Source organism: Ursus maritimus, unplaced genomic scaffold (assembly GCF_017311325.1).
Source record: "Ursus maritimus isolate PB19 unplaced genomic scaffold, ASM1731132v1 scaffold_14, whole genome shotgun sequence".
NCBI classification, from domain to species: Eukaryota; Metazoa; Chordata; class Mammalia; order Carnivora; family Ursidae; genus Ursus; species Ursus maritimus.
Window position 1 is genome coordinate 189612 of NW_024423786.1, and position 16037 is coordinate 205648.

The window sequence follows — 16037 nt, forward strand, 5'->3', positions numbered from 1 at the left end:
TTGGTGGGCATGCAAGTTGGTACAGCCACTTTGGAAAACAGGGTGGAGGTCCCTTCAAAAGTTAAAAATTGAGCTACCCTATGACCCAGCCATTGCACTACTGGGTGTTTACCCCAAAGATACAAACGTAGTGAAGAGAAGGGCCATATGCACCCCAATGTTCATAGCAGCAATGTCCACAATAGCTAAATTGTGGAAGGAGCCGAGATGCCCTTCAACAGATGACTGGATTAAGAAGATGTGGTCCATATATACAATGGAATATCACTCAGTTATCAGAAAGAACGATTACTCAACATTGGCAGTAAGATGGAAGGGACTGGAGGAGATTATGGTAAGTGAAATAAGTCAAGCAGAGAAAGACAATTATCATATGGTTTCACTCATTTATGGAACGTAAGAAATAGCAGGAAGATCGGTAGGAGAAGGAAGGGAAGAATGAAGAGAGGGTAATCAGAAGGGGGAATGAACCATGAGAGACTGTGGACTCTGGGAAACAAACTGAGGGCCTCAGAGGGGAGGGGGGTGGGGGAATGGGATAGACCGGTGATGGGTATTAAGGAGGGCACGTATTGCATGGAGCACTGGGTGTTATACGCAAATAATGAATCATGGAACATTACATCAAAAACTAAGGATATACTGTATGGTGACTAACATAACAAAATAAAAATTATTATTAAAAAATAAATAAATCAATAAAATAAGAGAGAGAATTTAAAACAAAAGTTCTTCATTAGATGACCTCAACGGCATAGTGCACAAAGAGAGAGAGAGATGAAAAGTGATCTAGTGAAATGAAACACCAAGCAGAAGTACTCTCCCAGACTGGACACAGATATGGGAAATACGAAAAGAAAGTTAAGGAACTCAGAAGGCAGACTCAGAAGCTGCACTGTGTACCCAAAGTAGTTATATGGGGTGGCAGACAGAATGAATGAAGATCAAAATATTACAAATAACAGCGGCAACAACAAAAAGATTTCCATAGAGCTGAAGACAGACATATCTCTTTAGACAGGAAAATCTAAGATACATGCAAGAAAGCGAGAAAAGGTCCGTGCCAGAGACAATATGGTGAACACAGATGATAAAGAGAAATATCCCAAAAAGATATAGAAAGATAAACAGATTATCCAAAAGAAATTAGACTCTAAAAGTAGTGAGGTTTCTAGGAGGCACCTGGCTGGCTCAGTCAGAAGAGCACGTGACTCTTGATCTCAGAGTTCAAGCCCCAGGTTGGGTGTAAAGAATACTAAAAAATTTAAAAAGTTTTAAAAAGTAATGAGAGGGGGCACCTGGGTGGCTCAGTCAGTTAAGCATCTGCCTTCAGCTCAGGTCATGATCCCAGGGTCCCAGGATCGAGCCCCGCATCAAGCCCCTGCTCAGCGGGGAGTTTGCTTCTCCCTCTGGCTTGTGTATTCTCTCTCACTTTTTTTCTCTCTCGCTCTCAAACAAATACATAAAATCTTAAAAAAAAAAAAAAGTAAGGAGGTTTGCATCAGTAACACTAAGCACAAGAAGACACCGAAACTACACCTCAGTACTGAAGAAAGTAATTGTGAGCCACGCATTGTGTAGGCAACCAGGCCGGCATTCAAATGTGGGGGTAAAATAAAGCCTGTCATACTGCAAATATCCAAAAAGTGTACTTCCAACAAATCTCATCTGAAACGATTGCTACAAGACACGCTAAAGTAAACAAACAAACAAACAAACAAACACCCTAAATTTAAAAGAAAACCTAGGGAGAATGATATCAGCAAGATGGAAGAGTGGGAAGCTCTGCCCTCTTTCCCCAAAGAAAACACTAAGTAAACAACAGACTGACCACAACTGCTTTGTGGGAATTCTAGAAACCAGTCACAGATCTGTAAAACCAAGCAAACGCTCAACCAAGAAAAACCCAAACTCAAAACAGTAGAAAATTCCAGTGTTTTTGGCTTATCCTTGCCCCAATCTCACCTCTGTACTGAGTAGTGCAGTGTTTGGTTCCTCTCTCAGGACAGAAGGAAAACAGTGAAATAGTCTGCACCATCCTGACTTGCCTGGAGGCCACCTGAGGGACTGGTTTCTGTTTTCCCTGACTTGGAGATCAGAAGCAAGAAGGTGGCATAGTTTGTACTATCAGTTTGCAGGCCACCAAAACCAGTGGTGGGTGCAGGGTAAAGTACAGCTGCAGGGGATTGCAGGCCCCTGTGTGTCTGGAGCAAAGAATATGGTCAGAGGAATAAAATAAAACATCTAAACCCCAAGCAGAAGCAGGGCTGGGCTTTTTGGGTTAATTAAGACATTTAATAGCAGCCCTGTGTGCTGAATTATGGTGAAAAAAACCCCACATACACAGACCCAGGGAAGACACACGCCCAGAAAAGGCCTGAGAAGACTTTAAGACTTCATGCCAGCTGGTTAGTGAAGGTCTTCCCCTTCACAGAGCAAGTCTGCAAAAACTGGGAGAGGTGGCTATTTTCTCAAATGCCAATTTTTTGACAAAAGGTGACAAGGCAGACAAAGAAACAGGGAAACACGGTCCACTCAAAGGAACAAGATAACTCTACAGAAACAAACCCTAAAGAAACAAAAGATTTGGACTTACCTGACAAAGCCTTTAAAACAACTGTGTTAAATATCTCAGTGGACTAAAGGAGGACATGGATAGGATCTAGAGGGAATCAGGAAAAGACGTATGAACAAAATGAGAACATCTACAAAGAGCAATTATTACACAGGAACCAAACAGAAATACTGCAGCTGGAAAATACAATCACTGAACTGAAAACATTCACTAGAGGGGTTCAATAGCAGATGCAAACAGGAGGAAGAAAAAGTCAATGAATTTCACAATAATGTCATTTAAATTTGTCAAGTCTGAGAAACAATAACAAAAAAGAATGAAGAAAAGTGAACAAAGCCTACAGGATTTTTGGGGCACCATCAATCAGATCCATCCATCCATCCATCCATCCATCCACCCAACCATTTAATGTGTATATCAGAAAGGGAAGAGCGACAAAATGGGACAGAGAGCTTATTTGAAGAATGGCCCAATCTTCCCAAATTTGATGAAATACATATATATACAAATACAAAAAGGCCAACAAACCTGAGCAGGACAAACCCAAGGACCACACCAAGAAACATTATAATAAACCAAAGTCAAAGAAAAAGAGAGAATCTTGAAGCTACAAGAGAAAAGACAGTTATAAAACAAGAGATATTTGGGGCACCTAGATGGCTTAGTCAGTTAACCATTCGACTCTTGATTTTGGCTCAGGTCATGATCTCAGGGTCATGAGATCAAGCCCTCCTTCAGGCTCCACACTCAGCAGGGAGTTTGCTTGGAGATTCTCTCCCTCCACCCCTTACCACTGTGCTCTCTCTCTCTCACACACACACAAATAAATAAATAAAATCTTTAAAAAGACCAAACAAGGAATTTTCAATAAGATTATCATCTTTCTTCCAGAAATCTTACAGGTCAGAAGATAATGGGATAATATATTCAAAGTGTTGGAAGAAAAAATAAATTAACCAGAAATTCTATACACAGCAGAACTGTCCTGCAACAAAAAGGGGAGAAACTAGGACATATCCAGATAAATAAATGCTGAGGGAGAGTTCAACACTGCTAGACCTGCCCTAAAAGAAGCCCTTCCAGTTAAAGCAACAGGATGCTAGACAAGCTAGACAAGTTAAAACGAGAGGATGTTAGACAAGCTAAAATGAGCCCTTCAAGTTAAAATGATAGGACACTAGACAAGAACTCAAAGCTGTACGAATATATAAAGTTATCTAGTACAGGTAAAAACTTGGACAAACATAAAAATGTATACTCTTTTAATGTTGGTTTGTAACTCAATTTTTTATTCTTTTATAGAATTTAAAAGACAAAATCACAAAAATAATAATACATTTATATTAATGGGTACTCAAATAAAAATATATGTTTTGTGACATCAGTAACATTAAATCAGGGGGTCCTGGGGGGCAGAGCTGTAAAGGAGTAGATTTTTTTAATGTGATTGAAATTATTATCAGTTTAAAGTACATTGTTGTAATTTCAGGATGTTATATGTAATCCCTTATAGTAACCACAAAGAAAATATCTACAGAATATAAAAGGAGAATTACAGACCTATATCTCTGATGAATATGGATGCCAAAATTCTCAACAAGATCCTAGCCAATAGGATCCAACAGTACATTAAAAGGATTATCTATCAAGGGGCGCCTGGGTGGCACAGCGGTTAAGCGTCTGCCTTCGGCTCAGGGCGTGATCCCGGCGTTCTGGGATTGAGCCCCACGTCAGGCTCCTCTGCTGTGAGCCTGCCTCTTCCTCTCCCACTCCCCCTGCTTGTGTTCCCTCTCTCACTGGCTGTCTCTGTCTCTGTCAAATAAATAAATAAATCTTTAAAAAATAAAAATAAAAAAAAAATAAAAAGATTATCTATCAGGACCAGGTGGGATTTATTCCTGGGATGCAAGGGTGGTTCGACATTAGCAAATCAATCAATGTGATAGAGCACATTAATAACAGAAGAGACAAGAACCATATGATCCTCTCATTTGATGCAGAAAAAACATTTGACAAAATAAAGCATCCTTTCCTGATTAAAACTCTTCGACATGTAGGAATAGAGGGTACATTCCTCAATTTCATAAAACCCATCTTTGAAAAGCCCACAGTGAATATCATTCTCAATGGGACAAAGCTGAGAGCTTTTCCCTTAAGATCAGGAACACGACACGGATGCCACTCTCGCCATTATTGTTCAACATAGTACTAGAAGTCCTAGTAACAGCAATCAGACAACAAAAAGAAATAAAAGGTATTCAAATCGGCAAAGAAGAAGTCAAACTGTCTCTCTTTGCAGATGACATGATACTCTATATGGAAAACCCAAAAGACTCCACTCCCAAATTACTAGAACTTATAGAACAATTCAGTAATGTGGCAGGACACAAAAATCAATGCTCAGAAATCAGTTGCATTTCTATACAAGAACAATGAGACTGAAGAAAGAGAAATCAGGGAATTGATACCACTTACGATAGCACCAAAAACCGTAAGATACCTAGGAATAAACCTAACCAAAAAGGTAAAGGATCTATTCTCTAGAAACTACAGAACACTGATTAAGGAAATTGAGGAAGACACAAAGAGATGGGAAAACATTTCATGCTCATGGACTGGAAGAATAAACATTGTTAAAATGTCTATGCTGCCCAGAGCAATCTACACTTTCAACACCATCCCTATGAAAATACCACTGGCATTTTCCAAAGAGCTGGAACAAACAATCCTAAAATTTGCATGGAAGCAGAAAAGATCCTGAATCACCAAGGAAATGCTGAAAAAGGAAAACAAAACTGGGGGCATCACATTGCCTGACTTCAGGCTATATTACAAAGCTGTGATCACCAAGGCAACATGGTACTGGCATAAAAACAGACACATAGATCAATGGAACAGAATAGAGAGCCCACATATGGACCCTCAACTCTATGGTCAACTTATCTTTGACAAATCATGTGACAATATCAATGGAAAAAAGACAGTCTCTTTAATAAATGGTGCTGGAAAAATTGAACAGCTATATACAAAAGAATGAAACTGGACCATTCTCTTATACCATACACAAAGATAAACTCAATGCAGACAGGAATCCACCCAAATCCTAGAGGAGAACACAGGCAGTAACCTCTTCCACATCAGCCACAGCAACTTCTTTCAAGACAGGTCTCCAAAGGCAAGGGAAACAAAAGCAAAAATGAACTTTTGGGACTTCATCAAGATAAAAAGCTTCTGCACAGCAAAGGAAACAGTCAACAAAACTAAGAGGCAACCCATGGAATGGGAGAATATATTTGCAAATGACACTACAGATAAAGGACTGGTATCCAAGATCTATAAAAAACTTCTCAAACTCAACACCCAAAAAAACAAATAATCATGTGAAAAAAATGGATAGAAGACATGAACAGACACTTTTCCAATGAAGACATACAAATGGCTAACAGAGACATGAAAAAATGTTCAAAATCATTAGCCATCAGGGAAATTAAAATCAAAACCACATGAGATACCACCTTACACCAGTTAGAATGGCAAAAATTGACAAGAAAGGAAACAACAAATGTTGGTGAGGATGTGGAGAAAGGGGATCCCTCCTACATTGTTGGTGGGAATGCAAGTTGGTACAACCACTCTGGAAAACAGTGTGGAGGTCCCTTAAAAAGTTAAAAATTGAGCTACCCTATGACCCAGCCATTGCACTACTGGGTATTTACCTCAAAGATACAGACGTAGTGAAGAGAAGGGCCATATGCACCCCAATGTTCATAGCAGCATTGTCCACAATAGCCAAATTGTGGAAGGAGCCGAGATGCCCTTCAACTGATGACTGGATTAAGAAGTTGTGGTCCATACATACAATGGAATATTACTCAGCCATCAGAAAGAACGAGTTCTCAACATTTGCAGCAACATGGACGGCACTGGAGGAGATTATGCTAAGTGAAATAAGTCAAGCAGAGAAAGACAATTATCATATGATTTCTCTCATCTATGGAACATAAGAACTAGGAAGATCGGTAGGGGAAGAAAGGGATAAAGAAAGGGGGGGGTAATCAGAAGGGGGAATGAAACATGAGAGACTATGGACTATGAGAACAAACTGAGGGCTTCAGAGGGGAGGGGGGTGGGGGAATGGGATGGACTGGTGATGGGTAGTAAGGGGGGCACGTATTGCATGGTGCACTGGGTGTTATATGCACCTAATGAATCATCGAACTTTACATCAGAAACCGGGGATGTACTGTATGGTGACTAACATAATATAATAAAAAAATATAATAATAGTAAAAAAAGTCACTGACCTGTATGCTTAAAATTTGTGAGTGTTTATTGTATTAATTTATACTTTAATGCAGTGATTTAAACAAAAATACAGAATGGGTGTTGAGTGCCTCAAAGGTTCTACTGTGATGATAATGGCGGTACTCTCCTTGGACAGATGACTGCAATGAATTATACTACTAGTTGTGTTTTCCCTCCATGTTCTGTGTACTTTTAACAAATTACAACGAAGATTTGATCACTGCAGAGAACGTTTAACATGCAGTTAAACATCATGAAATAAAAATGCGAACACCTTGAAATGCACCACAGCAGAGGCTGCAAGCAACATTTTTTTCCCGTCTCCAACAGTGCCCAATGTAATCATACGTGTGCGTGTCTATGTCATGTTATCTGCTGCTTAAAGCATTTCAGTGTCCTTACGGGTCTGTAAGTGATCCAGCCCTGCCTGTTAATTCCATATTACTGTTGTAACAAATTATCACAGATTTCACGGCTTAAAACAACAGAAATGCATTCTCCTACAGTTCCGGAGGCTGAGTCTGAAATAAGCCTTCTGGGGCAAAAATCAAGGTATCAACAGGGCCTTACTCCCTCTGGAAGCTCAGGGAGGAATCTGTTTCTTCACCTTTTCCAGCAGGTAGAGCTACATTTCCTGGCTCTTCCTCCATCTTCAAATCCCGTGGCACAGCATCTTCTCCGCCTTGGCTTCCGTCACGTGGCCTTTTCTTCTTTAACTTCCTGTCCCTTGTGATGACCCTGGGGCCCACCTGGATAACCCAAAGTAATCTCACAGGTCCTTCACTTAGTCACACCCGCAAAGACGCTGTCCACGCAAAGACCCATGCACAGGCCCGACTGATTAGGAAGGGGCTCTTCAAGGGCCACTGTCAGGCTGAGCACCCTTCACCCGCCTCTCCAGCAGCCCCCTTCCCTCGCCTGCGCTATTCCAGCCGCACTGCTCTTCTTTCAATCTCTTGACCATACCATACCTCCTCTTGCCACAGGTCTGGTTCGCACACTGGTTCACGGCAGGGGAGAGACCACTCTGCATAACAGAAGGAGAATTTCCGTCCCCAGAAGAGCCGGGAGGGGTGGAACAAGTAACAGGGTGAGGACAGTGTGAGCTACAGAGCCCTGAGAAGACCCCTCTGCTGCCAGAGCATTCAAGCAGCCATTCTAGAGAACAAAATCCTCCAGCAGAGGTGGGTGGCGTGGTGATCCAAACCCCGTCTCCTCTCCCAAACCCTCCAGTAAGCCTGCGTCGCTCATTAGCTAGTACACGGACGTGTGGAGCCGGCTCAGGGACACCGACAGCACCTGACACCGCGTTGGAGGAGAAACCAAGAGCACACAGGGCTGGGCCTGGCCCTTGCCAGCAGTCCAGTCGGGCCGTGGAAAACAGGACGGCAGACTGGGGAAGTGACCAGGTGGAGCATCGTGATAGGACCCAATCTCATGACACTCATTTTTCCAGAGTCCAACCCACCAGCTAACAAGCTATGGGGGAGCATGGGAGGTGCCCACGCATCCGTTCCTGGGGGGCAGGTGGCCCAGATGCTCAGATATCTACTTACGGCTGTGGAGAGTCGTGATGCCAGCGTCATTTCCAGGTTCCCCTTCAGGCCCACCAGGGGAGGCACCAAGGTCAACAGGTCTTTCACCTCCACAAACACAGGCCAGTGCTGGTGGGGAAAGAATAAGGAGGTCAACCCAAATACACGTATTGGCACATCTTCGAAATTTCTTGAAAGAAGTTGCGGCAAGTTACTTCTCATGAGTAAGACTAAGTAGTTTCTTATGAATCCTGGAACTTTACATCAAAAACCAGGGATGTACTGTACGGTGACTAACAATATAATAAAAAATATTATTATAAAAAAAAGACTAAGGAGTTTCTTAAATGGCTTTAAATTAAACACAGAATAAGGAAGCCATGGAATTTTCTGAGTACTATTCCGGGAACAGCACTAGTGGCCCCAGGAGAGTCCCTTTCTTTCTCTGGCCTTCAGCAGCTGGGAAAACGGGGGGCCAGTTGGGGTCTGAGGCCAACTGGCTGGGTCCAGCCTGCAAACATGCTGTGTCCAGTGTGGCCCATGTGTTTGTAGTAACAGGAACAAGTAATCAATTTCAAAGCTAGAAGACTTTTCATGAATGGGAGAGCTCGCGAGACCAGCTGGGACTTAGGAGTGGCCCTGCTCTACCAGGGACAGTGATTCCCAGGTGGCCCCAAGACACCAAGGCCAAGTAGTCCCAGAGCATCACGTGTGGACTCTGGATTTGTCAAAACAAACAGAATATGTCTCTATCCAGGTCTCTATCAAATGTAAAAAATTAAAAATTAAAAAAGGGTCGCTGGGTAGTGCAGTTGGTTAAGCGTCTGCCTTCGGCTCAGGTCATGATCCTGGAGTCCTGGGATCGAGCCCTGTTTCAGGCTCCCTGCTCGTCAGGGAGTCTGTTTCTCCCGCTGCCCCTCACCCTGCTCCTGCTCTCCCTCTTCTCTCTCACTTGCTCTCGGTCTATCTCAAATAAATAAAATCTTTAAAAATAAGACAAAACAAAACAAAAAAAGAATGAAAGGGGCACATACATTAAGAAAACTGCAAGAGAAAAAACTTGTTTGTGAAGTGAAAATGATTCCTACCTGTTTACATGCAATTAGATTACCTGTGCCCCCCTCCATCAATTTTTAATACCTCATCTGGTCCCACTGACTTAATTTACCTCTCTGGCCCCTCTAGATACCTGTGATCCCTACACTATAGGCTCCTCTTGGTTTTAGAATTCCAGACCTAAAAACCTCTCCTACTTTGTCAGCTAGGAGACAGGAGGCCTGGGGTCTGGTCCCTGTTCCCTGAGATTGAAGATATATGAATCCACTTACTGTAGGGGCCCAGAAGAGTCATGAAAAGCAGCCCAACAAAACATCTTACAGGGCCTAAAGTGAAAGGGGTCGGGCATCCCTCAGGTTCTAAAATGGAGAAAGAGCACCCATGACTGATGGCTCCCTTTCTCCTTTTACCTTATCTGCAAAGCTGGGGCATTCAGAATCCATTCCACCTCTGATGGAGTGAGGTATCTGCCCTCCCCTGAAAGTTCAGAAGAAAACCCGGTGACAACCAGGAGAGAAGGTGCTCCCCCTGTCTGTCAGTAGCCTCCTGCAGCTCCCAGGCTTCCAGAAGCATCCAGCCCCAGTTCCCTGTGCAGCTGTCCTATCAGTGCACCACATCCCGTCCAGAGGTCAGTCTGCCGTTCAGCTCCTGGCAGGGCCCTCCTCCACGGGTTCTGGCCTCCCCTGAGGCTGGCATCCTCTATCCAAGCCTCCTCCCACCTCCCCAGCAAGCTGGCCTGCTCCTGAGAACTTTCTTTTCGGCTGACACACAAGTCGGAGCACCCACTGACTCAAGAGTAAAAATAAACCCCCCTCTCTCAGCATCCCCTGCCACAGAAGGCTCACCAACACCCAAACGACTCGTCTGTACTCCACATACAACTTGAGCAGAGCAGACAGGTCCCCTCCCTGCCTGCCCAGCACCCTGCCCCCATGACCATGGCCATGTGCCATGCCTCACTCCTTGCAAATGCCCACTCATTCCTCTGCATCTCTGCACACACTGATCTCTTTGCTTAGAATGTTCGCTATCTCTCATATCATTCTAGAAGCTGTTATATTATCCGTTAAGGTCCAACTCCAGCGGTCCTGCTGACGAGAGTCTTTGATCCCTCTCGGAAAAATGAACTGTTCTCTCTTTCTCCACAGGCAAATGTCTGTTCACTGCCTCCGCTCTGATACTTGTTCGTGGGATGATCAGATGAGCGCCAGCCTCACCTGCTAGGCTACAAATGCCAGGAAGGTAGGGAGAGGCCTGTTTCTGCTCACCACTGCACCCCCAGGGCCCAAGAGCAGCTGGCACAGAATTCAACAAAATATGCTGAGGGAGGGGCACCTGGGTGGCTCTGGGGCGTCTGGGTGGCTCGGCCGTTAAGCATCTGCCTTCGGCTGAGGTCATGATTCCAGGGTCCTGGCATCGAGTCCCGCATCAGGCTCTCTGCTCAGTGGGAAGCCTGCTTCTCCCTCTCCCACTCCCCCTGCTTGTGTTCCCTCTCTCGCTGTGTCTCTCTCTGTCAAATAAATAAATAAAATCTTTAAAAAAAAATATGCTGAGGGAAGAAAGGAGGAACCAGATGAATGAATGAATTCATCTAACCTACTGTGCGTAGCTATCTCCTGTCTGATTCAGGTCTGATTCAGTGCAGAAAGGCCACACACACTGTAACAGTTAAAACCACGGCATTGCGCTGGGGGCACACGCATCTACATAAACCCTGATAAGGTCTGAAGGACACACATGACCTGATAATAGAAGCTTCCTCCACAAATAAACTGAGATTGAGGGCTTAACCTCAGCTGTGATATTTATTTTATAAAAAAGAGAAACATTTATACCTTCGTTGTGTAACTGAAAGATAATGCTTTGGAAAAAAAAAATGAACTGATACTCTGGCCACTTACTGGGCCTCGATCCCTGGGCCCAATGATAGACAGAACCCAGACCCCTGGCCTGGTCTACAGGAGGTAAAGCCAGCACCTGAACAGTGCCCTTGGGGCCAGCCCATTGTGCCAGGGACAGCCACAAGGCACACCCGCCAGGCGGTCATCCTGGCTGCAGGCTCATAAGCCCTGAGGCCCTGGCATGCGGCAACCTGGGAAGAGGTGGAGCCAGGTCACCCTCCTGTGTTGCAGGACTACCCTGTGGGATGGCGCTAGCAAGGCTGCCGCCTGCACCACTGAGCAGCGGTGAGCAGGGAGGTGAGGATGCACGGGCAGGAGCCACGAAAACCTGAATGTCCTTGAACTTCACCATACCCAGAAGGCACTGCACATTTGCAAAGTGGGAAGAAGGAAGGATTGTGTCTTCCCGGGCTGTTTTCTGCTTCTCCCAGCCGCTGGGCCTCCCAGAGCTGGATAGCTCAAGGCCTTGATTTGCAGACAGCCTTCTCCCGGTATGCTCTGGGCCTGCCTCCCAAGATACCCCTTTGTCCGCATGCTAGCCTCCCAGATGGCACCTTAACACAGAGGTCCAGAAAGGTGTTCTGCCCTCCAGCTGGACTTCCTCCTGGACTGGCCTTCTGTGCCACCCCTGCTGATGGCCAGGCACAATCCCAAGCCCATCGTCCCCCCACATGCCACCAAATCTTCTGGACTCTGCCAAGATCCCCCAACAGATTTATCAATATTCTCCCAGGCTGCAGCAACTAAGGGACACACCATGTGCTGGAGGGGCTCAAACCCATGCTCCGTGAGGAGGTCATGGAAGGTCAAAAAGGAGAGACCCAGGGCAGAGTCTTTCTCCCCAGTATCTCCAGGAGGGTCTCAGGGAAGGTGTGAGAGACTACTGCAGCAGCTTGAGGGGTGGAGCTCTGAGGTGGGAGAGATGGGTATATATGTTGCCGGTCCCCCAGATGAATGCTTTCTAAAGGTACTGGCTAGTACACAATGGGGCTAGTACACAGAACGGCAAGCAGAGGCCACCTAGGAGGCATCGTGAGCCTTGTCCAGAGACCGGGGCACAGGGTGGGTGCCGATCACCTCTCTCCAACTCAGAGACAGGCACATAGGGAATGCTCAGCAGCCATCAGAAAGGAGATGCTGGGTCCGACTGAGGAAGGCACACACTAGCTGGGAAGTCCCCATGGGCTGCAAAACTAAATTTAAATTTAATTTCACCAAAAAGCAGATCATATAATATGATCCCATACGTTCTTGACAGATACACACCACAATCTTGACAGAGATTATGGGCACCCTCTCTTCTTCACTTACATATATCGTCTAGAATCACAGACCAACTCCATAAAAATGTTTAGGCGGACAAAGCAAACCCTCAATGATTCAAACAGCATTAGCTGAGCCAGTCACTGGGCATAAACAGACCAGGAGAAGCAGACGCCAGAGCGTGTGCTCGCTCCAGGGCCTCCCCGCCAATGCCAACACCCAAGAGAGACCACCACATCCCTGCACTCGCCTGGACCCCAGCCTGGGCTCTGGAGAGAGATTCTGGTGGCTGGAGGGAACGGTGCCCATCACCCTCGGGGCCACAACATGAGGCATACTTGGGCACCCATCCTCACAACCCTGTGAGGTAGGTGCATTAGTTAACCCTGTCTGTAGACGGGGAAGCTGATTCCCTGAGGTAGTGAGCAAATGGCGGAGGATCTGAACCCCTCCAGGCCCTGCCTGCATTCCCAGAAGGAAAATGGTTTGAGCTCCCCAGGCTAACATGGTTCATGTGGGCTGACCTTGGAGAGGGTCGTCAGGAGCTTCTATGGATCTCAGACCTTGAGGCCCCTGGAGGAACCTCCGGCTGGCACCACTGAGCCCGGGACTCCTGGGCATCAGGCCAGGCTAGGGCTGCAGCCCCTCTCAGGGCCTCTGCTGTCCCCCTCTCCTATCTGTGATGCCCAGGGAGCCTGGCTCCCCTCCCCCTCTGCCCAGTACGCACTTGGATGGTGTTCATCACTAGGCCGGCTGTCAACATGCCCAAGCCCGAGAGTAGAATGGGCACCACGATCTGGCAAATGATAGTGAAGACAGTCTCAGGGAAGACCCCGTGGGGGGACCTGGTGAGCTCACAGGTGAAGCCTCGCAGCTTCTTGCCCTGGAAGCGAAACTCCAGATTCAGCTGGGTGACCACCATGGTCAGGCTGCCAAACACATATGCAGGAGCAAGATGTCCAAGTCTGTCCTCTGTCTCCTCGCCCACACCAGGATACGTTTCCTAAGAGGTCCACGCGGGTAATGTTGCCAGTGCCCTGAGCTGCTGGAAGGCTCCCCGATTGCCCCTCAGCCAAGGGTGAGAGCAAGCAAGGAACAGAGGCCAGTGTGACGCAGAGCCTCATTCGGGGCCTTGGTGAGCTCCTGCTGTCTGCCCACTCCCTGCAGATCAGGTCCTCCTCAGAGAGAGGCTGCTGCGTCAGCTGGGACCTCCCTCAGCTGGACTGTCGTAAGGAGACTCACAGTCTCTCCCAGTGACCTTGACAGCATCCAGCCCACACTGGCCTGGGCTGCACTCAGGGAGACAGAGCCACATGAGGCCTGGCCTTGGTGAGGGCTACAAAGAATCCTGTCCACCTCTGCACACACACCCCAGGCTGCTTCTACTCTCTGCAGAGAAGGGCCTGGAGAAATCTCAGCATAAAGGACCCACTCCTACAGGGCCCTGAGGAGTTCATTCCTCAAGGTCAAGAGGGCTGCCAGTACCCAAGAAAGAAGCCATGTCCTACAATCACCTTGATTTCAGAGTCCAAAGGCTCATGGCCATATGAAGAAGCTGTGTTCACAGAGGAAATGCAGCCCTGTTCTCTCTCAAGGGCCCAGAAGGGGCCACATGCTTCCAAAGCAACCCTACCACTCTCATCTGCTACAAAGGTTAGACCAACCCTAATACCCTGCTGACTGCCCCAACCCAGGGAGTTGGCTGGGATGTCACCTTTGACTGCCAGCTATTCTATTGCTGGGTGTGCTCTGTGTTCCACAGGTACCAGGGACAGAATGGCAGGCCTGAGGGCTGGCTGGAACAAGGACCAAGGCCACAGCCAAAAGAAGCCCAAGGCCAGAAGCACACTCACCTACTGACCCGAGAGGACTTCACGTGGACCAGGCCCTTGATCTGGGCCTGCTCCTGTTCCTCTCAGGTAACTTAGCTGGTTCCCCTATGTTGGATAGTCTATCCCACACTCCGGTCCCATCCCCTTAACCTGGAGTTCGTGGTCCTCACCAATCTAGATCCTACTGACGTCCCCAAGCCTATCTACCTCCTCACCAACTCCAGCTAAACTCCTCCAACAACTACCTCCCTCAGGCCCAGATATTCCTCTCTCTGCATCTGTCCTCACACAATTCATTTACTCATTCATTCAACAGGTATCTTTAAGCCTTTCCTTGGAGCCAGACATAATGAGCTCTAACCTTCTCGGACATTCCTCCCTTTGACTAGTGACTGCGGGACCAGTAGAACACAGAAGAAGAGACACTATGCCAGTGTGGCTCTTGAGAAACTGCGTCTCCACCTCCCATAGCCTGAGATGCTCAGGCTTGAGACGCAGATACCACTGTGAGGAGCTCAAGTGGCCACACAGAGAGGCCCCGTGGGTGTCCAGCTATGATTCCAGGTGACAGCCAGCAGCAGCTGTCACGTCGTGCAAGTGAGGTGGCCTGCACTGCGTACAACGCACAGCACACCACCGCAGCAGCTGCCACAACGGAGCAGACACCCATTCTCACGAAGCCCTATCCAAACTGCAGATTCACGATCACACGAAGGACTGGCTTGAAACAAGCCACGAAATTTGGGTGTGGTGTGCTGCATAGCAACAGGTGACTGGGACATATGGGGAGCCTCATCCCCACTCTCACTTTTCTTGTCTCAGATAACTAATAACTACCAAGCCTCCCCTGAGCTTTTAGGTCCTGTGTAACCCCCGTGTAACTCGATCAGTCTTCCATGATCCTTCCTTCGAACCCCTCTCCCAAGCCTCCTGCCTCAATGAATGGTTCTGGCAGAAACCCAAAACCCACTCTGATCGCCCATCCCCTGACCACCTCAACCCCACATCCAATCTGCTTGTCCCATGTCTCTCCCCTGTCTCTCCCCTCCTCTCCAGCTCCTGGACACCACCTTCACCAGGGCCCTTACTACCTCCTAACCCATCTGTCCACCAGAAGTAATACATGTTCTTCACATTAACATTTTATATGACATCTCCAAGTCACCTGCTTGCCCAGATATCCTCAACAGCTGTCCACTCATTACCTGAGAAAGTTGAGATTCTATGGCCATTCAAGGTCCCTCATAATTTTGGGGGGAAAGCATCCATTTGAGCACTCTCTCTTTCTAGAACATACACCACACGGCCTAGAAGGAACTTCCGAGGACCCTCACGTGGGCTGTGCCTATGTTCACACGAGTCCTTCTGCAGGCTCCACACACTGCTCAGGCCAAACTCCTGTCAAACCCCATGGCCAACTGAGACGCCTTCTGATCTTTGAGGCCACCCGAGTTTCCTGGCCAAAGCCTAACATCTTCCCCAGAATTCCCAAAGCTGTTCTTCTGAAAAATGCACATACATCGACTCTCCCCTCCTGGAGTGCACTCCTCTCATGATGGAGTCTGGCTGA

At 46.9% G+C, this 16037-nt stretch overlaps 1 protein-coding gene across 3 annotated transcripts in view; it reads right to left on the bottom strand.

Annotated features, from left to right (window-relative positions):
- Positions 1–16037, bottom strand: part of SLC41A3 (solute carrier family 41 member 3) — a 69318-nt gene that overhangs the window by 27163 nt on the left and 26118 nt on the right. For all 3 annotated transcript variants that reach the window (XM_040628347.1, XM_040628349.1, XM_040628348.1), the window contains exon 3: positions 8437–8544. In XM_040628347.1, the coding sequence (XP_040484281.1) occupies positions 8437–8544 (108 nt within the window). The remainder of the gene's footprint in view (positions 1–8436; positions 8545–16037) is intronic.